General features: G+C 31.7%; 1 protein-coding gene across 5 annotated transcripts in view; it reads left to right on the top strand.

Annotated features, from left to right (window-relative positions):
* Positions 1–24,882, top strand: part of fab1 (1-phosphatidylinositol 3-phosphate 5-kinase fab1) — a 143,638-nt gene that overhangs the window by 67,595 nt on the left and 51,161 nt on the right. For 4 of the 5 annotated variants that reach the window (XM_075369031.1, XM_075369034.1, XM_075369030.1 and 1 more), the window contains 6 exons: positions 3,060–3,239; positions 11,117–11,394; positions 14,580–14,820; positions 17,255–17,439; positions 21,010–21,185; positions 22,459–22,596. In XM_075369031.1, the coding sequence (XP_075225146.1) occupies positions 3,060–3,239; positions 11,117–11,394; positions 14,580–14,820; positions 17,255–17,439; positions 21,010–21,185; positions 22,459–22,596 (1,198 nt within the window). The remainder of the gene's footprint in view (positions 1–3,059; positions 3,240–11,116; positions 11,395–14,579; positions 14,821–17,254; positions 17,440–21,009; positions 21,186–22,458; positions 22,597–24,882) is intronic. The other variant, XM_075369033.1, reaches the window with a different exon arrangement.

Genomic DNA, 24,882 nt, shown 5'->3' with positions numbered 1-24,882 from the left:
ATTACATTTAAAAAATAAAACAATTTTACCAACATGTATTTATAAAATTATACTCTGTCAACTACATAGGAGCCCCCAAAAACAGATAAAAATACTAAAAATGAAATCATTCATAAATATTAGTTTAGAATAATATATAAAATAGTTTACTGAAAATTTATTTAATTGTAGATTAAATTTATAATAAAAAATTTATATATGTATATGCTAGCTAAAGTAATATAATATGTATATTATTGTAAGTTAAAATTTCAGATTTTTGTTGTAAAGATTTAAGAAAATTATAGTGAAAAATAAGTTGTTCACATGGTTTCAAATGAAAGATTCAAAAGAAAAATTCAAAATGTCAAAAAATATTTTTTATGGGTAGTAAGATTATTCAGCAAAATGTTTGTGGTCTTCGTTCTTGCCATCAGGATGTCAAGCTCCTGATAAGGGAGCAAAGTCCATTGATACTGTGTCTGCAGTAAACTCACAGCTACATCTGCGAGAGATGGAACCACCAAACTGAGGGCATAGTATGTGAAAATGTTGCTGTTTTCTTGAAAGAAAACGTATTAGCCATGCGGTTTCTGCTGGTTGCAAGCATTTCTGCAGTGGTGGTGAAGATATTGGCACCATTTAAAATGAATATCTGCAACTTTCCCCAAATTCCGATGTCGGTGAGGATGATATCTGTCCAATCTGTTACCACAGATTCATTTGCCCTGCCTAATAATTGGCCAATTCAACACCCATTACTATTCATTGGGCTTATCATCATGTTCTTTTCAAGGTACTGTTGTTGATCAACTGAGGCAGAACTTGGATTTCTGTGTACTGAATGATGGGTCGTATATATTTTTGTCATCTTCATCAAGTATATTTTATCATCTGCCCTTGTGTTCAGCATCCCTACTTTCACATCTTACTTGGCACTTGTCCAAAAAGTTCTGTGGAAGCGTTCACAGACCAGTTATTATCTAAGTCGGTAATAGTAAATTTCATCAGTCACCCGTACTGATGGATGGTTGGGAAAACAGATAGATTGAAACAGATAACAAAGATTCTTTTGGCCAATTCAGCAGGATCCCTGAGTGGGAGTCTTACTCTTTAAGACTTTTAGTATTGGTGTTCCCATGGTCCTAGACTCTGGAGCTTTTCTTTCTACTACACCCTGAGCTGCTAAATGTTTTACATTATACACGTACATCACACCTCAAACACTATACAAATTATAATATATACCCTTACACAGCAACACAACAACATTTTACACTCTCTCTTCTTATACTTACACTCAGTGGTGTTAAAGAATCTTACAAAATGCAACCATAACCCTACGTGGAAACTATCATACTGATTGGTGGATGGCTGTACATAGTGAGTCTTAAATTATGTATTCTAGGTACCAGGGTGAACCCAGTTGAGTCCTAGTTCCAGTATACACGTACTCTGCTGGAGTGGTCTGTTATGTCACTGGCACTTGTGGTAACCGTATATCAGTCCTAAAAAATATTCCGTCAGTGGTTGTTGGTCCACTTGAAAAATCCAACAAGCCCAAGATTTGTAAGAGAATTTGACTGACTTTATCAACTGAAGATTTAGATAGTGATGGAGAAACAACAGAGGAGTAAAAATTTCTTGTGTAAGGTTTCTTGTGGTGTGATACAGCAAAGAAGTTAAATCATTTGGTAAGGTTTCTCCTTTCCTGGTAAATAAGTGTGTCATAACAGCTTATGGTTCTATAAATTCTGTTAAAAAGCTAAGGAGTGGTGTCCTGCTTATTGAAGTGAACAATGAAGAACAGTACTGGAAACTGCTAACCTGTAAATATATAGGGAAGATGGAGTGAAACCCAGTAAGACACTTAATTTCAGCGAGGGAGGGATCTTTTGCCATGACTTGGTAAAAGAAATCTTTTGCCGTGACTTGGCTGATTTAGAGTTATCTGAATAGCAGAAGAGTTGTCACCACAGGCATTCACGACAGTGCAGAGAATTTCAGGCAATGACCACACTGCCAGTGTGGCAAAATAGGCTATTTTCAGCCTCTTATTACTAATCGTGTTGTTTCTCATGATCATGGGTGTTTTCTGAAGAGGGTGGTCCGTGAATGATGAATGGCAAAGTGAACAGAATGCTACCATCAACAATAAACTTTTTCCTGTTAAGAATACTGTATCAGCATGGAGTTCTTCATGCAGCAATAACTGTTGAAAGGAGGTTATATTTGTTGTTTGTAAATAGAGCACGCTTGGCTTACTACTGGATATCCCATCATTAAGTCCGATGTGCACCCATTTGTGTTTACTGCTGCTACCGACTAACGGTACACATATCTTTGTGGACTGTATATGTTATGCGGCATTACATCTGAAATTTAAATTACAGATTAAGATCTGAAATATTTCAGGGGACAGTATAATGATTATATCCAATGTCTTGTTATTTTTCAAGGTGCCGTGCATTTGTATTCTAGTATTTGATTATTACTATAATGTGTTTGTATATTTATGCGATATGGTATATGCCAGGTGTTAATTTTGTTGCTTTGTTAGATTTGTAATGTTGTATTTAATTGTGATTTTATTTCAACTTTAGCATATTGCATATGCACTTTACATCTGTGCTAAACTGTATGAGGAATATTTTTTGTTATTATATTACAAATTTTAATTTTTGATGTTTTTGTTTTATAGTATTGTTATTTAATTTTGAAGTCTAGTTTTGGTGTTGTTAGCTCAAATTGTTTACTACAGTAATGATATATCTGGACAAAAAAAATACCGAAGTATAGCACAGGAAAAATTGTACTTGTTAAATTCAGTATCTCTTTTTGTATATACTCTACTGCCATACATAATAACCCTTTTTTTTCCGATTGTCAACTCATTACATGAAGATAATTTGTTTACAGATTCTAATATTTTGTTTTACAATTTATTAATTTTTAATAAAACACTGTTAATGAAACAGTGGAATGTTTTAACTTTTTTTATTACAGTTGGTTTATTTTTTTCATCATTATAATTTTATTGGTTTTAACGATTTATTTTTAACAATATTAATTTTACTTAGGTACCTGTTCCTTATTTGGAAACGGAAAGTGGACGTAATAGTGAACTAAGAAGATATCTTCCAGATGAAATATTTTGGTCAGCCCAAATATCAGATGATAAAACTGCTTCTAAAAGTATTGGATCTTCAGATCCTTTACTTAATAATTTGCAAATGGATAACAGATTTAAAGGAGTTAAGGTAAAAATGTAAAGAATCTTATTATAATTTATATGTTTAAAAAAAATTAGATGCCTGGTTTATGTATGTCAAAATTTTTCGTCCAGAAAAGAATGTAACTTTTGCCACAATATTCTCTTTCACAAGTTGACTGTATTTCATACTAATTATTTTAAGTATATGTAGAAAAAAAGAATAAAAAATATAAATCCTAATTGTCTCAGAGTAGAAAAAGAAATAATTTTCCTTAAATTATTCTTCTCTAAACAAGCTGAATATTATCTTAATTTATCAACATTTGAATTGTTATTGTGGCTGTGTGTCTTATGGCTTTGTTTTATCTTTAAAGAAAGAGGTTACCTCTTTAGATTATGCTCTGTTTCTGTTTAGTGATGCAGAAAAATTATTTAAAACAGATGTTAAAGTTACTGCAAAATAAAAACAACAAAACAGTCTTTTATAATGACAAAACATACATTCCATTTTTATATTGATATTAACACAGAGTGTATCATGAAATTCTCCCAGGACTTTCTTGAAGTTCTCCTGAGTGGAATAACCTATTCTGCTCATGAAAATAATGGAAAAATTTCATGTAAACATATGTCCTAAAATCTTTTGTTTGTGAGTTATTGGCTAGTGAAAGATTTTGCTTGAATTTCAGCTACCCTGGTGAAATGAGATCATGCTGTTTATTAAGGGGCAGAATTAGTGATGTCTTGTAGTCATTGACCTGAAAAACAAACAAGATAGATCCCAGAATATGTGCAGTAATTTTCGAGAAATCTGGGGTGAAAGTCAGTAAATAGTATCATCTACTCTTCATCGTGTCATACCATGCTTAACATGCTGGATGCTTACACCACTCTTTTCTTCACCTTGTTACTGATGCATTTAGATCAAGCCATGTTGCAAACATCCTTGTTGATTATGGTGAGCCATCACTGTGGGTTAGGCGAGACCAGCTGCTAGCATCTTAGTCTTTTGTAGAGGTGGGGAATCCATTTTACAGACGCCGAAGCAGTGTCGGCGTCGCTAACAAGTCCTGCTTGGGTTTAGGAAGAGCGTATGCACTACCGACTAAACTTCCACCCCTGGCTATCCATCCTCCCTGGCATAGCTAATAATGCATTCCATCAGGTAGGGGGAGATCGCCCACACACACAATCATACGTCATATCATACTATAAGTTCAGATCTTAAGTTGAAAACACAATACAGATTTTTACACGAGATCATTAAATAATCAGTACAAAACACAATACAAACATAATGCGATACAAATTATTCATGATACCTGTACAAATACAACTAACCATATACAACAAACCATGTAAGTTTTTTTTTTACATAATATCTAACGCGGATCGAAGTAACAATGATCTTAATAGATCCTAAACAGGACCATCTGAGTAAACTATCCTGCCATCCTAACCAGGTGTGTGTGCCCAACACGCAGAACAGGCTCTAACTATTTTGAAAATTGAAAACATAAAATAAACAATAAACAACAAATACAAAATTGTAAACTAAACCAAACATCAACAAAACACAAAACATCTAATTCAAGTAGTAACATGAAACACAGAAAAATTAGACCAAAGGTAATAGTAAAATAAACAAACATGAAACAAACCTAAGATGCACCTAAAAACTAATAAAAATGAAACACTAAAGAAAACACACAAACCCTAAATACTAATTTGAGAACAAAAACCTATAAACCATAAAACAAACAAGAAAATAACAAACAACATATACAACAATCTAATCTAAGCAAAAATAAAATATCAGACACTAACACAAACCAAAACTTGAAACACAGAAATAAAAACATAAGCCAACAATAACACAAGGAAACAAGAAACCTAAAACCAACAAAAAAAACCTGAAACAAATCTAAAACTAACCAGTATAAAACAAACTTATCAGAATGTATAAGAAGATTAACTCCTATGTCTCTGATCTGTTTAAATTCCGACAAAATTTAAACTCCTCCAAAGTTTAAATTCCTCTTAACAAACCCCCCAAAAAAAACCAAAGACATCAAATCCTGAAACTAATAAAATAAATCAATATACACCAAAACAAACAAACCTAACAAAACCAAACACAAATCAAAAACTGGCACAATAAATAAAAACAGAAAACCAGAAGAATAATAAACCAACAAAAGAAAACAGAAAACACTAACAAAAGCAAAGGCAATACCACTAACCCTATTACAGCTGTAAATATCAATCCTACCACTCAGAAGGTCACGCTTGTACGCTGGACATTCTTCTGACTTGCAATCATGGTTGGCCGGCTTTCGAGCACAGAGACAGTTTGCGCAGATAAGAGGGCCCCCCATCCTTTTTAACTGGACAGGCTTTAACATAATGTCCCTCTTTGCCACAGATGGAACGAAGCTCTTTCTTTTCTTTACACAATTTTGCCACGTGGCCAAATCCCAAACACCGGAAACATCTGCTGACATTTAAATAATTCTCTGTTTTCACGATCGGTATCAATAAACAACCTACCCTTTTCCAAGTACATTGTACACAAAAGCTTGTCGCACTCAACTATATAATAAGCAACATTACTGTCTACATCTGGCATGAAACACCTCCTTGAGCAAAAAATTGTATTTTTTTTGTAAGTGGCAAAGTCCTCCGCTAAATAATCTGTGTTTTGTACCCTTACCGCATCCACAAACCCTTCTTCTCTAATGTCCCATGAGACATCATACATTACCATCCTTGGCTGCAGAGTTTTTGTTGCAACAGTAGTGATTGGATATTTGTTGTTAGCCTCATTGCTTCTTATACCACGCTCTGTCTCACTGTCATTGGCCACAATCCTTATACCCTTCAGGTTATCCCACACGCTTTTGTCGGAATTTAAACAGATCAGAGACATAGGCAGTTGCAATTAGTACATACCGGAGCTACTCACAGATACGTGATGTCAGCGGAGAATACAGCACTGTGTGTCTGATGCGACTGCCACTTGACTGTACATCACAACCTTCTGTACTGCATATGTTATGCGGTTTTATGTCACAAATTTAAATTGCTGTGGGACATGCGGTGCATCCTAGGAAATGACAAGATAGTACTAGACCGGGTACTGTTTCTTATATCAATAATTAGTATACTTAATAAGATTTAATCTGTCATAAATTTTTATATTATTTTGTTATTCATGTTACATTTATTATTCTAATTGTTGCGTTTCTTTTACTATTTCAATTTTATTCCTACTATTTTAGTTTTCATCATAGGTTTAATACTATTTTACTAATATTTTTATATCCAAGAAGACGCCTTTTGTTATTATTTTATCTCTGGCGATAATGCGAAAAAATCAAGAAACGTCAGGAAAAATTGCAAAAAATTTCAGAGATTGCATTTTTGTTATTGAATTAAGATTTATGTTAGTCATTAATAAAGTATTTTTTAATTAATGCCAAATTATATTTGATATACTCTCCCAGCATCAGGAAGTGGCAACCTCATTGCCCAGCACATTGCAACTACGTGCATCAAGCAGCCATTGAGAACATGTCCTGTTCTCAGTTACATTCCTCATTTTCTTATTTGTATTACTTTTAGTCACAGTAATTTAGTTTTGCTTTTAGTTGAGATCATAATATATTTTTTTATGAAATTGAAATCTGTGTTTGGTAGCATCTTGATGCAAATCAAATTATGAAATATTGAAATATATTAATATATTTAAAAAAAATATTTAATGCATTGCATTTTTAATATATTAAATATTGTTTTTTGTTCACTTGGCAAAATAATGTAGGCTAGTTTTTGTGAAAAATTTTTAAGCATTCTTAGGTGCAAGCCAATTATTTTAAAAAATTGCTTTAGTTAATTTTTATTTCTTATCTCTGACCCTATAGTTATCATGATGTTCATTTTTATGTAAGAAACCTATTAAATTTTGTTTTTTTTTTACTTTGCAGTGTGATTTATTGAAACAATTTATCACAAAAAAATATCCTAATTTTAAATGTATGTTTTAAAAAATCATTAAAAAATAAACTTTAAAAATTAATGTAATAATAAATAATAAAAAAGGCCTGAGTTGGGCAGCATTGGGGATGGTGGAGGCTGCAAAAAAAAAATCTGTATATTTTGCGAAGTAAATTGCAATAGCATAACATTATAAGAGTCAGGAAATTTTTACCTAATTGGTCAGGAAAAAATCTTAAAATTCAGTGAAAACTCTGAGTAAGAAAAATTCAAATTTTATTTAGAAACAATTATTATATTTGACAGAAAAGTACTTATTTAATGTAAACAATAACTAGGTTCTTTTTTGGTGATTGAGAAATCTGTAAAAATAAAATTTATTGTTAAAAATTGCTGTTAAAATTTTTTTTAAAAACCTGGAAATTACACAACAATTGTAAAATAAAAAAGTTGTCTTGGATGATAATATTTTTTCTATTAATGACAGAAATACAATAAATTATTATTTCCAAGTTGGCAATAAAATAACAACAGCTTATCAACAATACATTACTTACTATTGTACCAGCTACGAACAATCTGCCCAACACAATGCTATTATTGATGCAGTCCAGGTGTCAATACACGATGTCTTGACATCATGAAAGTTACTGTGTGTGATGAAAATGATTATCAGCACTATATAACCGTTCCGTATATCTAGAATTTATCTGAAAATCTTAATAATGTTTTGAAACAAGAATTCAAAGCGGTTAAAAAATTCAACAGTTTTAATCACTCTTTCTCCAAATTGAAATCATCAATTGAGAAACTTAGGGCAAACCATGCAGTATTTAAAAACTGTTTGGGGCGTATTAGTACTGGAAACATGAGGTTACAGCCTTATCCGAACATAAAAAAGAAATTAACACAATTTTAATTATGAGCAAGTAAAAATTTTAGATTATGATGTAAATAATACTAGGAGGTTGATGTTGGAAATGATTAATATTATCAAATGTAAAAATTTTATTAACAATAGAGCGGATGTTAATTAATATCAATTAACTACAATGGATATTAATTAACGTGATATTAATAATTGGGGTAAATGTTAGTATAATTAAATAAATTTTATCTGAATTAAATGGAGTGATAAATTATTAAAATATAGGATTAGATATTATTGTGCAAAAGAATTGCTATTTAGGTGTATGATTTATTATTATTTGTTAGCAAATTTCCAGTTTGTCTGAATAGTAAGATAAATAAAGAGTATTAACCAGTACATCATTGTACATGGACCTGCCCAGTACTGTTGATCATATGATTAAGAAGGTTATGTTTTTAGTTACACTTGACAAAGCTTCACTTTTGAAGTGAAGTGTTCTGTTATTGTTTTGTATTTATTTTTGTTTTATATAATAATAGTGTAATATTGTAAAATGGTTGTTACCTGAAGATTTATAAAATGAAATATTTATTGTCTGCGTATTTTATCTACGTAGTGACTTATTTGAGATCTAAATATTTTGTGTTACTGTTTTATATATTATTTATTTAAATTTTATTGTATAAGCCACCTAGCTTCGGTACCTTGAGCTAAGACAAATCTTACCTTAACTTATCTTAATTAAGTTGTCTTATCTCAATATTCTGTGCTAAGTGATTTATTTAATAAAATTAAATATAATTAAACAGTACAAAGGAATAATGTGAATCTAAAAATATTAATTTCATTAAAATATGTATATATATATATATATATATATACAGTATCTTTCATAAGTGTAAGGACACCTTAGAAAAACTGTTTGTATCAGTTTGTCTTTAAACTTATGAACTACATACAAATCTGTGAGAAACATCTAAGTGTGTGAGAAACTACATCTCTCATTTCTCATTTTTTCATTTCTCTGTGAGAAACTACATCTATGTCTGTGAGAAACAACTTTAAAAAATACATCTTTTGGTGAAAACCACAAGCTTCAAGCACAAGTTAGATGCTTCAAATTTTATGGAGTCATTTAAATATTTTAAATGAGCTAAAATTAGCCTGTTTTTTTTATAAAGAAATTACTATTTCTTGTAAAATATGTAACCTAGGCTAATGAGTGTGATATCATTTTAAAGCTGTGTTTTAGAGTTTTTCAGTAGAATAATAAGAAAAATTCTAAAAAATTAATTTTTTGAGTTAAAAGGGCTTAGTGATTTTAAAATTTTCATGAAATTTTTGTTTTTAAGAGAGTAAAGTTTAAAAATGTACAAATCACTTTAAAGTGTCAGGTACACCAACTTAGAGTGTCAGGCATACCAACAGTAATTAAAAATGTCAAGTTGGCACTATTATCAGCTGTTTCCCACCAAAACGGTGATGAATTAGCATTTGTTTCTTTGAAGTTAGGTTGGTGAAAAGTTTTTTTTATTAACCACGGGTAAGAAAAGTGTTAGTGTAGAAGTAAAATGGCTAGTAATCGGTCTCTAAAATTATCAAAAACATGTGTACAGCAAGTCGTTAAAAAATATTGTGATCAAGAAACTGTCGTTGATCTTCCATGATCTGATCGACCACAAAAAACATCAATGAGGCAAGACAGAGCAATTATAAAGGTATCAAAACTTAATCGGTCTGCTAGTTTGCCTGATATAGTGACAGAAGTAGCACAAAATCATGGAATTCAGGTTAGTACTGCCACTCTTTCTAGACGTTTTGAAGAATCTGGAATGGAATCACATTTCGCATTGGCAAAGCCTCTTTTAAGCGCTGTCCACAAGTGAAAACGTTGTCAGTTTTGTAAGCAAACGAAGAACTGGTTGAAAGAAGCTTGGCAAAGGGTTGTCTTTTCTGATGAAAACAGATTCCAGTTGTATTTAAACAGAAAAATTAGGGTCAGGCGAACAAAAACTGAAAAGTTTCTACCAGCTTGCATCATTCCTGCTGTGCAAGGTGGAGATGCTGTCTTAGTGTGGGGTTGCATAACTTCAGAGGGCGTTGGACACCTTAGAATAATGGATGGGACAATGAACAGCCTACAGAACATAAAAACAATGTAAGAATTCACGTTTCCTAGTGTCCATAACCTGTCGGGTGAGAATTTCATCTTCCAGCAAGACAACGCACCTTGTCATAAATCACGAGTTAACCAAGGCACGGTTTGATGCAAATGATGTGGAACTTTTGGACTGGCCTGCTCGTAGTCCTGACCTAAATCCAATTGAGAATTTATGGAGTTGGATGGCACTACAACTTGCTAAAAGAAAACCTAAAAATAAGGCCGAGTTACGACTTTAAATCGCAAGTCTGTGGCAACAGGTGACGAAAGAAAAATGTCTGGAATTGATTGAACCAATGCCTGATAGAGTAGCAAGCCTAAAGTAGCATGCCTAAAATCGTATGGAGGTCATACAAAATACTAAACATTTAAAAAAATGATGATTTTTTATTTTTACTTGTATAAAATAAAGATTTTGTCATGAAATACTGATTTTTCGGTTATTTTTAACTTGTCCTTAAACTTATGAAAGATACTGTATATATATATATATATATATATCCAATTAGTTTTCTAGCTACTACCAGGTGTGTGTATGTATGTGTGTGTGTGTGTGTGTATATATAGGCAAATGCAATCATTGTTACTGGCTTGCCAGGCCTGATGTAGTCACAAATTTAAGTGAAAATGTATCAATCAGTAAACATGTAGTCTGAAACATTCTCAGGGTCGATCACTCCTAAGATGTGTGATTATTTAGAACTCAACCATCCAAAGTCTAACATTCAAATTCATATAAAAGCAACTGCTTTTACAAGGGCTCAAACCTTAGAACTCTTGACTTCGAAAATCAGCTGATTTTGCAATGACAAGTATAACCACTAGACTAACCCTGGCTAGTTAGTATAATAATAAATAAAATAAATTTTAAGTTAATAAGATAATTTTTTTTCAGCTTGCTGAAATACATCCTTTTGTGGTAGCAAAATTGACTAATACAGCTGAAAGTTCTGAAGTACAAACATTATTGGCTAATTTTCGTGCTTGTGGTGGTCGTCTTCCCCTTCCATCAAAAAGTTTGATGACTCAGTTTTCACGTCCGGCACCATCTTTATCAACAACTCCACCATTATTGGATGCTCTTGATCCTGCTAATCATCAGAAGTTAGCGGTTTTGTTTTGCAGCTTTTCTCACGCCTCGAACAATGCTCCAGCATTTTGTGTTAATCCTTGGTAAGAATTTTATATTGCATTGTTATAAATTAAACATGATTGTTTAGGTCACATTAAATCACACTTCTTAAGACTTGAAGGGATTAGAAACATGAAATCTTTTTAAAGTACTGTATTTTTATTATTATTATTATTATTTAATTATTTTTAACATTGCTAGTGTAATTAGCATAAATTCCTAATGTCTTAAAGTATTTTTGTGTAAGTCAAAAGGTCCACAAGCTAGAATTGTTTAATTTCAGTAACTTGTAGAAATTGTTTTGTTAATATTACATTTTAACTTGTTTAATGCCATAGTTGATGCTTAAATGATAAAGCAAGTGTTAAATGGTTTCACTGAACTTCACAGAGTCTAAATTATAAATAAAAGGAAACCTGTTTGAAAAATTCATTGTCAAATAAACATTTTTGCACTATTAGAGAAATATTTCCTATTCATACAATATTGCACAAATAGTTTTTTTTATTTATTGCGCAAAAAGAAATAATATAATCTCATTTGATAATCTTTTTATGTTTTATTTTATTTTCAATAAAACAGTTATTAAAATCCTTTACTGTGGTCTGGGCGGTTAATTAATTATTTGTGTTTTTTTATAGTTAGCTAGCTGTCACATTTGTTGATTTATTATTTATTTATTCCTTAGATAATAATTAGATTTATCTATTTTCTACTGTGTTTTTAATAAAAATATTTCACCTAAACATCTGAGCATAAATTAACAATTAAGTATATGTTTACCAGAACAACTCCAGTATTTAGAGCATTAATTTCTAAATTACAATAAAACTGATTTATACTTGTTAAAAAAACACATCAGTTTGAAGATTAATCAAGAAAAATTAATTAAAAGACGTAAATAATAAATTAAATTTGCTCTAGCCTGACATCCTCAGGAAGAGATTGTCAACAGCATATATAAAACAAGCCAAGAAACGTAATGTGCCACTGTTAACTTTGCTATGATACCATTTTTTAAACTATTTCTGATGATTTTTGTCAAAAAGCTATTTCCAAGTGATTAGTATAATATAAAAATTTCATTAGGAAAAAAATATTTATGGCATGAACAGTCAGTTTCAGCTGAAACAGCAGCTGTGAAAGTATTGATAGAGTTTGTTCTCTGTTAACTTGAACATTAAATTAATGGAAAAAAAAGAAATAGTTAAAAATTTAAGTGAACGTGATCGCTATTTCAGTTATTGAATTTTCTTCTATATTTATAACTAAAATAAAGAAGCATTTAGCTTATTAAAAATACAGAAGATCACAGAAATTGACTGTAGCGTAACTTTACCTGAAAACTGGACATTAAATTGGTTTATTAGAAATGGAATTTCAAAAATATATATTACAAGGATCAGAGAAGCTTCCAAATGAAGAAATAAAAATCAAGAAGCGACAAAAAAATCCTTTCTAGAAAGAATTTATAGAAAAGCATGAAGTGCTGGACAATATAAATAATTTTGCTTAAAATATGGGTGGGTTGGCTACTGGTTCTACAGGGCAAGTCCTAGGCCCAGAGAGATATAAATACACCCAAGGATCAGCGAGGCATGATTCAGTACAGTGTGCAATAAATACAAGTTTGGTTTGGGATAAATGTGAATACAGTGTGCCGAGCATTCGGATTGATTGTGCAAATGAGCTAAAAGTGCATGTACAAGTACTCTGTTTTGGGATAGTGTTGTTTGTGGATAAGTACTAGAAGCTGTTCAGTGAGTTCTTTGTGATGGGGGACAAAGTTGCATTATTCATTTATAAAAGTGTTAGCTAGTTTTCTTTTCCAGACATTAAATGTAAATAATTCTTGCAAAAAGTGAATTGTTGGTTTTGCGATTGTTATCTTACTGTTGTAATCTCTTGTTAATATTTAATTTGTATTAGTTATTGTATGGTGTATAGTAAAATCAGAATTGTATTTTGCTATTTATAATTAACCTATTTCGTACATTATAATTATTTAAGAGTAAATAAATTATATTTATTAGAATTTCTACATATGCTACATCTCAATACCTATTAGCCATAAAGTATTAAATTTATAAAGAGTCTTTTTATGAAAGTTTTTTCCATAAGAACATTAAATATATATTCCTCCCTTAAATTTTGTATATAGGTGATGGTTTTCTCTTTGATAGATTTTAAGATTTATGCTGTTTATTTTACTTAAGAGAGATTTTTATTTATATAAAAATAAAATGAAAATCAACCTTACCAACCATTTTTTAGTGTTTCTCTAGTACTTTTGGTCCTTTGACCATCTTCAGAAGATAAGTTTTCTTTCAATTTAAAAACATTAAAATTAAAATATGTGAATTAAAAGGTTATAAAATATTAAAATCATAATGAACAAACCAAATTTGAAGACAATATTTTATTTAAATAAATAATAATTATGAAGATACCTAACCTGCTTATTTCTCTGCAACTTCCTTATGTAATGGATGTAATTAATTTTATACAATGATCACCAGTTGTTATGATTTTAATATTTTATAACTTTTTAATTCACATATTTTTATTTTAATGTTTTTAAATTGAAAGAAAACTTATCTCCTGAAGATGGTTGAATGATCGAAAGTACTAGAGAAACGCAAACAGATTGTTGGTAAAGTTGACTGTCATTTTATTTTTAAAATACTAATCTTATATACCAACAAAGCCGTGCTTGAAAAATTTAACATAAATTTTTATCTTTGCATTCTGTATGTGATATGCATTAGGTAATTGTAGGTTTTCTGATTTGTAGATTTTATTAGTTGTAATGTTTTTAAGTTAAATTTAAACAATGAATCGCGATTACCTGAAATGACAAAAGCCTTATTCTAAAAACTTTGCCAAAATATTTGTTTTGTATTGTTTATTTGTCATGTAAAATTTATTATTATTTCTTTTTTCATTTATTTATACACTAATATTATATATATATATATATATATACTCGTATATACAGTATTTCCTTAATATCTATTTATACTTATTTAATAATTGAAATAGCCGTGTAGTTTTAGATTTTTAGTAAAATTTCTATAATTAGTTTTTAAGCGTACACTTATTTTCCAATTTATCTTTAATATAGATACTAAGAGAGAAATGAACACTCTGAAATCTCTTAATTCATATGTTGAATTATGCAATTTATGTGATATTATTTAAATAAATTATTTTTACTTTTTTTTAGGGTAGTACATATGGATTTTTATGGTCGTAATGACATACCTCTAGGTGACTTTTTGGAGAGATATTGCTTTAGAACAACATATAATTGTCCATCAAAGACGTGTGATACACCGATGATTCATCATATTCGTAGATTTGTACATTCTGGTGGTGCTGTACACATAGCTCTACAAGAACTTGAAACTACTCCTAATGATGACGAACGCATTCTAATGTGGAACTGGTGTCCTATTTATAAATTGGTAATTGTTATTTAATAATATTAATAATAATTATCCTGTATAATTAAAAATTTTCAGTAGTAGAAATAAAACTAAGAGATAACAAGAAATACTAACTAAATTTTTTTTATTATTTGATTCAGAAGAGTATAAAGAAAAACATCATCTAGAAATACTTTAAAATTTAGCAGTCTTATAGTCTGTGGACTTGTTATAATGATTTAAGGAATTTTTAGATGATTTCATAATATTTCATGCCTGTAATACACAGAAATATGACTATTTAGTACTGCATATGTTTCCTGTTTAAGAGGTGACCCTCCTTGTAATCCATATCCCTAGTGAAACTTGACTTATATAGTTAATAATTACAGACTGAAATCGTGAATATGACTTTTAGTAGTATTTTACAGAAAGTAGGGAAAATGGATACCGGTGTCTTTTGGTGGTTGGGTTTCAATTAACCACACATCTCAGGAATGGTTGAACTGAGACTGTACAAAACTACATTTCACTTACACTCGTACATATTATCTTCTTTCATCCTCTGAAGTAATACCTAAACGGTAATTCCCGGAGACGAACAGAAAAAGAAAGAAGAAATAGGGAAAGTCAGTTTTCCCATTCTAAAGTAAGAAAACAATTTAAACAGTAAACGCTTTTGTTATTGCACGGTTTCTGTCCACCAGAAGTATTCAAAGTCTTGTCCTTAGGCATTCATGGAGCATTCAACCAATGGATTATAATTTATCTTTACGAATAAAATTTTGTATCTCTGAAATCAACTGTGTTTTCAATCGACAGCTTGAGGCAGTTCAGGTAAATTGGAATTCAAGAAAATATTGTGCCTTTGATAATTTTCCAGAACGATTGCAAGTGTTAAATCACATGACTTCAGATATGTTAAATCTCATTTTTCATCAGTATCCTGTCTATTCAGGAAAAATTAGATTAATGCTGTCTCCAACTTGATGAAATTGTGAGAAAGCCCCCAATTTTGCTCTCAAACATAGGGTTGTTTAATAGCTAAGATATAAATTATGCGTTACATTTCCTTAAAAAATAGGGTTTTAAATTTATTTTTATAATCCCATACCATATATACTGTAGGTAAATGAAGTTTCATTCTCTATAATTACAAAAACTTTTCATCAGATCAATAATACAGATTAATGACATTTTACAAGGTCTATTTTACTAGATCTGTATCTTAATGATAATAAATTATTAACCTTGGCCGATAACAATTAAACTAAAAAATGTTTTGTAAATTTTTTCCATGCATTTCCAGCCAAATGGCTGGAATATTTTGATTAATTTTCAGGACCCTTTTTTTATTAAAGTAACTACCTGATTGTGTTTCTAAAGTGCAACTACCTGATTGTGGAATGTCCCAATGCCTGATAGGTGTGATAGTTAAGTTCTTTCAGTCTTACTTAAGACTCTGTAATATGTGTTTTGTTTCAAGTTCATTAAATATTACATTAATGCAAATTCCACAAGTGACATTCCCATTGGTGGTATCCTGGCCAAGGCAGACTGAAATATGTCAAAAGCTGAGGTTTCAAAGATGGCCTCCAGTAAACCCCGCAAGTGCTAGGAATGGAGGGTGTGACAGAGGGTATCTTCCTCTGCTGGAGGTCAGGATGTCCCAATGCCTGTAATACTTTCAAATTTTATGTTCAGCTTACTGTATGTTCAAACGTTGAACAGGTCACTAGTGGAGAATAGGACATAGAAATCTTCCTGTAGTGTAAAAAATCATTTTGGTTTTGTATACTTAAATGCCACTATACTCAATATAAATATTCACTGACCTCAGCGGTGGAAAGCATTTCAGCTTTCATCCAGAAGGTCCTGAGTTTGAATCCTAGCCAGGCATGACTATTTTCACATGTTGCAAAATAATCAGCTGATTACTACCAGCTGCAAAATTGAAACGTCGCATCTTTTAAAAAAATGTCCAGATTTTAAATCAGGATGTAGGGAACTGACGCTTAATCTACCATGTATACTCTAATAGGTATACTGGGAATAAGACCATGAATGAACTAATAATAAAAAGTAGTTATTATTTAAATATCGAAAACCTAGCTTAAGATAAAATTAACATTTAAAAAGAATAATTTAGTTGTTTTTGTTTTATTTATTTATTTATGGTCATTAACTCTGATGCAATATAGAGGTTACCATTCAAAGGGTAATGAGATAGGGCGCAGTTCCTTTTATTGCAAAGTATTCTTTTAGCTATGTAAAAGTGTGCTATACAAATTTAATATACCTTAACGTATTCTAACTACCATTATTCAGCCGAGTTTCTAGCCAGTTAGTTTATCTAAGTTAAAGACTCTTCTGTGTATTCTAATGTGAAAAATTCTAATGTGTTTTATACCACTCTTAGATTATTTTTCATACCTGTAGGAACTCAGATACTATATATTTATATTTTTCTCAGGGATCACCAGTAATGGTTATGTCATCAGATACATGGTGTTTTTCCTTTGCAAAATATTTGGAATTACGTTTTCATGGAGATATGTATATACCAAGGGGTGGTGCTTCAGAATCTGTTTGTGATCATTCTTTACACCATGAACATATACAATATTTTGGTCACAAAAACCTTGTTGCTTATTTCAAGTAAGTATAATTGTAATATGTATATATTTCATTTTTTATGTGTTATTTTTCATATTACTTATAGGTAATTCTTTTATTTGAATGAAAAGTTATTGAATGCTTCACTGCATCTATGCATGTATGTGTACATTTGAAAGTTCAGCTTTACTTGATAAACCACCGGGTTGGTCTAGTAGTGAACGCGTCTTCCAAATCAGCTGATTTGGAAGTTGACAGTTCCAGCGTTCAAGTCATAGTAAAGTCAATTATTTTTATACGAATATGAATTCTAGATCGTGGATACCGGTGTTCTTTGGCGGTTGGGTTTCAATTAACCACACATCTCAGGAATAGTTGAACTGAGACTGTACAAGACTACACTTCATTTACACTCATACATATCATCCTCATTCATCTTCTGAAGTAACACCTGAATGGTGATTCTCGGAGGCTAAAACAGGAGAAAGTAAAGTAAGTAAGCTTTACTTGATAAGCACCTTTATCACATGTTGGGTTATTTTCTGCAGCATCCAGATTAAAAAAGTATCTGAAAAATTCTGTGGGCAAATCACCTCTATTAAATCTCACAAATACCAAGGACAGTACTCTACAAGTTGTTATGCTCTTAACAATGTCACCAGCACACATCTGGCCAAAACCCCCAATCTTCCTAACGAAAAAGGAATAATGAAAAGGAAAGCAATGGATAGTGTGAACCAGGAAGTCAACCCACTGTTTACAGGAATGAGAGATGAGTAAACAATCGACCAAAATAAATATTTCAAGGGACCTTTTTTATCTACTTAGGTGTTATGATTGCACCTACTAAGTTTTGATAACTGACTGCTCACAATTCCTTGGTGCAGGAGATATCTATACTTACGGTGGAAAAAGTTCATGGTTCAATATTTTTATTTTGTATTTGCTACAAAAAACTGATTTTCCTTCAGATACGACATGTCATCTGATAGCAGGATTAGGGTTCCTTACTAGAAACCTTTCTCCTGTTTCCAGTATTGTGGGATATTTGGAATCATCCAGCTGAACTTCAGTTGTAGATAATAACTTAAAAAAAGAAAGTAACACCTGGAAATAATTGTTCTCCTTTTATTTAAACAAAATGTCCATTCCTGATTATAATTCACGCTGAAAATGAATTGATCGTTGAAGCAGATTTGTAGGCTTTTACACTCAAACACTTTTTAGATTTACAGAAGGTGCTCCATCACATCATGAGTTATCACATAAGCTCATTAAAGTCATCTTCTTCAGTAGGTTATTACACACCTCATTACGTTACCTATGACTGAGGATAACTTTAAAGATAAAGTTAACATTATATACTATATGTCCAATAAAATATTTAATCAACAAGATTCTACATATAGAATAAAAGCATCTAATCTATTCAAAACAATAAAAATATAAAATGAAATGCGTTATAATCAAAATTAATTTTATTCTTTCATCGTCTAATCATATGAAACAGAACTACAGAATAGTATTTAAAATTCTTAAACTTGTATACTCAAAAATGCTTAGAATAAACAAACACAACCTCATTGGAGTTTATGAAATTACCTATCATGATTTTTCTAACTTTTATATATGACAAAAACATTATTACACTTTCACTCCAAAGAATACAGAAGAACTTACTCTGTGCATTAGAACAGTTTGAGATAATGAAATTGTAAATATGATGGTATTTTAATTTGTGAAGACTTATAAACAAAATATAAACTTTTTTTGCATTGGAGGAGGGAAAATCTGCAACCAGATGCCCAGCAGCCCATACTGCTGGGTGTGTGGGGTTTTCTACCAAAGCAGGGACCCACTGAAAACATTTCCCTTTGCATAACACGGAGATGGGACTACCTTAAGATATTCTTCATCTCTGTGCGTGTCAACAGGATCACCTATGCTGCCTTCAAGCAGCAGCTTCCAGCGTCCTCCGGGAGCAACCAGCAGAGGCGATCCTGTGGATTGCCCACCCCTGAGGGCTGGCCACTCTCAGACCAAGCACTCCCTATATTTCGTTCTCTTCTTTCATTTTTGTAGATAGGACCTTTCTAAACCGACTAGTACAGCAGTTCCACCCGCTCTCAGAGGTAAACATAACATTCATTATATATCTCCAGAGGAACACTCTCCCCTGATTGGTTGCATTGGGGCCTATCTAGGGCACCGAACCATCCAAAAGTCAATTTCACCTCATCCCCTGCCAAGCCACGCCCTGACAGAAGGTATTAATCTATATGTTCAATGCCCAGTATTGTTCCATCTTTCCTGCCATTTGTTCAACTGTGTGTTTCTTGCCTACGACCTCTCTACTCCATGGCATGTGAAGCAATGCTCTTCCGCCAGTAAGCTCACTAGTGGCATCCCCGCTATGACCGCACTGCCTCAGAGAGACAGTGTGGTAAGCCTGCGCCACCCAGATAGCTGATCTTCTGTATATCATTTCAATTTTCAACTTATTTCACACTATCCTCAATGTCCCACACCAAACTGGCACTGTGTATAGGATCATTGACGTTACTGTGGTAGCTGTCATTCTCCGTTTAGCCATTCTGGACCCTCTGACATTTGTCATTAGTTTGCACAGTGTCGGGGACACCCTCTCTGCCTTTTTGCATGGTGTATCCCCTAGTTCTGTTCAGCCAGATCCCTAGGTATCTGGTACAACAATCAAAGTCGTTGGCGAAAGTATAAATATGATGGTATTTTAAGACTTATAAATAAACTACTTGTGATACAAAGTATGGAGTTCTGTTTGACTCCATGATAATCACAAATAAATAAATTTTTTTTATTTTGATCGATGCATAATACATTATATAAATTACATCAGGAATAGGTAGATATATTACTTGACAAATACAAAAAGGAACTGCTTCAGCATTTCCCTAAATGGATCGAGGGAAACCACATTAAAACCTTGGATCAGTCCAGCATCACAAAATACCTGATTAATTTTAAAACAAAAAATAAATGTGATTAATGTCCTTGCTGATTATTTAAAATATAAATATGTTAAGTAATATTAAGGTAAATGCATTAACATTTTTAATTTTCAAAATGTTTATCTACATCATTCATGGTAATAGGCAAAATTAAAACCATTCTTTCCTCTTTGATTGATATTTAATTCAAAACCTTACACCAGCATTACTTGCTAATCATTTCAGCTTATTTAGATAAGCCAACTATAATAAGCTTAGAACGATGATTATATAATATCATAGTTTGTTAATATAATAGTAAATATCATAACCAAGGTGCTTGAACAGTAATGCTCAACAATAGAGTGAAACGTGTCTATTCATCGACATCAAATTATAATAGTTAATACTATTACTAATTTAAATTTCTGTAAAGGATATTCGATTTTGAAGCTATAAAAAGTTACAGTTGTTATTTATTCATACATGGAAACGAATGGTGTGGATATCAGTTTCAGATAGCCTTAAAATTTTTACAAAAGAGTAATGTACAGTAAATGATATATTCTTAATTTATGTATTTAGAAATATTTTGTCAATTCATTTTTATTTTAACCCTCTTTAAGAATGTATTTGATTTTTACAGATATACAAAAATTATTGTATGGGAAGTATCTCTTCCTCCATCAGTTTTATTAACTCAGTCAGAACCATATCTGCAAGCTCCAATATTAGAAGAAATGAAAAAGTGGGCTTTAACTGGTCATGAAATCTTCAGCAGTATTCTCAGTAAATTGTGTAACATGGCTCAAAATACAGATCGTAAGTACTTCTTTTTTTAACTCTTTTCCTGTCATATAGTAATCTAGTAAACTAAAATTACTTTGTTAAAATTAGTAGGATAATAATTTTTAGTATTTTAGCATTTACAGTACGTAAAACAACTGATATTTTATCATGTCAGGAAGAACACATTTTGATGTTCCACCAAATTGTAATTTTTCAGAGATGACAAATGATAATTAGTTTGACCCAGACAGGTGTACCAAAGTACATTTTGAGACTTTACTGCGGTAGAAATAAAGTAAGATATGAAAAATTCAAAGTGTTTTAAAATTAAGTTTTAATATGCGCATGTACATTACTTGTGTTTCTCTATAAGTAACTGTTGTCTCTTTACTGCTGTAGATTGGAATAAATTCAGCACTGTTACTCAAGTCCATATGCAATGTTAGTTTGTTCATGCAGTTTTACATTCACTGTAACAGATACTCCACTTCTGCCTTTCAGATTACTTTTATTTTACAGATTACAGTATAATTTTATAAACTTCTTGTAGTTTAAATAATTCTATTTTTAAGAATATGCGTGATGCTATTGTTCAATTCTTTGCCATTTTTAAATCTGTGTTACAACAAAATAAAATAAATATATGTGTGTATGTTTTATATTATTTTTCAATTCTTTGCCATATTTAAATTTCTGTGATTTAGGTCATTGTTTAAGATGTAGATGATTTCGTAATCATTTGGTGAAAAGTAAGGGTTGTAGGAAAGTGCGATAAAAGAATTCATAACACTGAATCACCGGAACTCTAGGAATTATTGGTTTTATCATCCAATAAACAATATTATTCAATTGTTACTTTTCACAAGAATTTTATTTTGTATTGTATCTAATTTTTCTTAGAGTTATCTGTATGTTTCTCTTGACAGTAATTCTATTGTTAAAGTTTGACAGTCAAAATACCCTTTCTGGTTCACAGATAATCTGTTGTTGCTGTTTGGTAATAGTTGTGTAATACGGTAGTGAGTAGTTAGTTGTTCATTATTCCACTTTACTATTGTTCATAACATATGAAGCAGTTGTTTTTACTATAAGCAGAAAGATCTAGGTATTTTATTAATCATATATGTATCTTCAGCTGTAACATTATTCAACATTCAGCAACATTATCAATTACACTAAACATATTTAGTGTAGTTATTACTTCTACACTAAATATCACTCACTTCATTGTTAATTTAATGGGTCTTACCCATACTGTTTTCAATGCACTGTATGTTTGTAAATAATTATCTCAAATCTTTTACAGCAATTGTTGCAGTGAGTGTAACCAGTTTAAAACAGCAGTTATTAAAAGATCAGGTTCTTTTTAAATCACGTGTAGAAGAAACACAAATGAAAATGACATCGCCTACTTTGGAAGGGGCTTCTGATTTATCTGATAAAGGTAAACTACGTATTAATTTCTCAAGAGATTTTTTGTTTTATTTATGCTGCTTGTTGCTTGTCATTAATAGAATGTAACTGTTTTTAATAAAGAGAAAATGCAATGATACTGTTATATGGTTATTTTTAACAGTTATAAAATTTCATGAAAAATTTTCCTGTAGAAAAATACACCTTTGGGAATCACCTCTACCAGTTTGAAACAAATACCTGCATTCAGACTTGAATGTTGCTTCATTCAAATTTATGTTTTGCCCCCAAATGAGTGACACAACCCCGTCCTTGAAAAGGCAACGATCTATATCATAGACAATGACTCGAGGCCTTTTTTTAAGTTTCTGGTCCAGAAATGACCGTCTCCTTATCATCCGCTATGTAAACCAGACCTTTTCTAGTATGCTTGGTGTTCCTAATTCTTGAATTTGATCTCTTGCTTCGAAATGTAGTCTGAAATTCCTCTCTAATTTCTTTTAATTGTCATTGTGGAGCTCATTCCTGTTTATGAAGATGATCTCTGGCTTCTTGCGGACTAGGATAGCATTTCCACTCCGTCCTAATAGGCAGAGGCACTGATACCAGGTTGGAAATTGCCTATTTAGCTATTATCATATTAAGTATTTAACTTTTGTAGAAGATAACCAACACATAATATCGTTGTCTTAAAAGAATGTAGACTTTTTTATTCTGCTGCTGAGCAGCTCTCCTGAAATGGTTTATGAAATGTTTGAACAAAGAAAACTCTCTAGTTCACCAAGGGGCAATTCTCTCTCGATCTGAACTACAAGGAATTAAATTCTCAGCAGCATCGATGAAGGCCAGAGAAATTCTTTCTGCCAGGTTTACCAGTTGAACACCATCCAGACTTCAGTGTAAAACACAGAGTCTTGCAGAGAGAATATTAACAAATTTAGATCAATCTGCCTTTCTGTGTAGGAAGCGCCCCCACTGAACAGGAACATTGCGTCTATAAGCGTCTAGTAACTTCCTAACCAACTCAAAGATAATTAATTGATGATCACTAGAATAATTATCAACAACAGACCAAGCATCAACCCTACTAGTAATATTCTTACCAACAGCAATATCAATCGATATTTATTCAATTAAACAATCTCCTTCCATCTACCATTCCTGCATATGTTGGTAACTCACCGAAAATATTAAAGACCTCTAACCCATACTGCACAACAAAGCCTTCAACTAATTCACCATTACCATCTGTGACTCCACTGTGTCAAAGAAGCAGCTTAGCATTTACATTAGCACCTAGCATTATAGGACAGTTACTATCAATACCAAGAATTCTATCCCACTTTTGTAATTGTTCCTCAGTGTGATATCTATATTGAAAATACGAACTAACAACACAGAAATGAAGACCATCAATAACAAGTTTAACAGAGACATGAATGATGACTATCAGAAACCTGCCTCAAAAAGACATTCCAATGTCGTCCTCCTACACAGAACTGTGGATATACTGTTACTTCCAGTATAAAATTTTTTCCAACTATTAAAACCTGACAGATGTCCCTGTACCATAATGGCAGAAGAATTATGTTGTGGAACTTCCTTTCAACAATTTCACTAACTCGATCTGAGCAGTGTAAGCACCTTGAGAATTCATCTATCTAAATGTAAACAAGCAAGCAATAAACTAAAATACTCTCAATAGCTCACAAATTATAACCACAGTCCTTACTATTGACCGAGTGCTTACAATCCTTGTGCAACCTTTTGCAATTTACACAAATAGGAGCCTCAGACTTTTTAGGTCGCTTCACATATACCTCATAACCACAATGTGTGCAGAGTGAAACATATTGACAGAATTTTTTCCTATGACCAAATCTAAAACACTCAACACATTTCTGAACATCAATTTACTCCTTGATCCTGCAAGAAAAGAAATCCACAAACAACCTACCCTTGTTAAGCAGATTAGCCCCAACTTTAGATACATCTTGATACCTTTGGGCATCTCTACCAGTTTGAAACAAAAACCTGCATTCAGACTTGAATGTTGCCTCATCCAAATCTGTGTTTTGCTCCCGTGTGAGAGACAACCTCCTCCTCAAACAGGCAACTATCTATATCATAAACAATGCCTCAAGTCTTTTTTTAAGTTTCTGCTCCACCTCGCCTCCAACTTATTACTAATGACAGAAATGACAGTCTCCTTATCATCTGCTATGACCACCAGACCTTTCCTAGTATGCTTTATGTTCCTGATTCTCCAATTTGACCTCTTGTCTTGAAATGCAGTCTGAAATTCCTCTCTAATTTC

This window comes from Lycorma delicatula, chromosome 6, assembly GCF_047948215.1.
Source record: "Lycorma delicatula isolate Av1 chromosome 6, ASM4794821v1, whole genome shotgun sequence".
NCBI lineage: Eukaryota > Metazoa > Arthropoda > Insecta > Hemiptera > Fulgoridae > Lycorma > Lycorma delicatula.
Note: the sequence above shows the minus strand (reverse complement) of the source record. Positions and strands in the feature narration are given on the sequence as shown.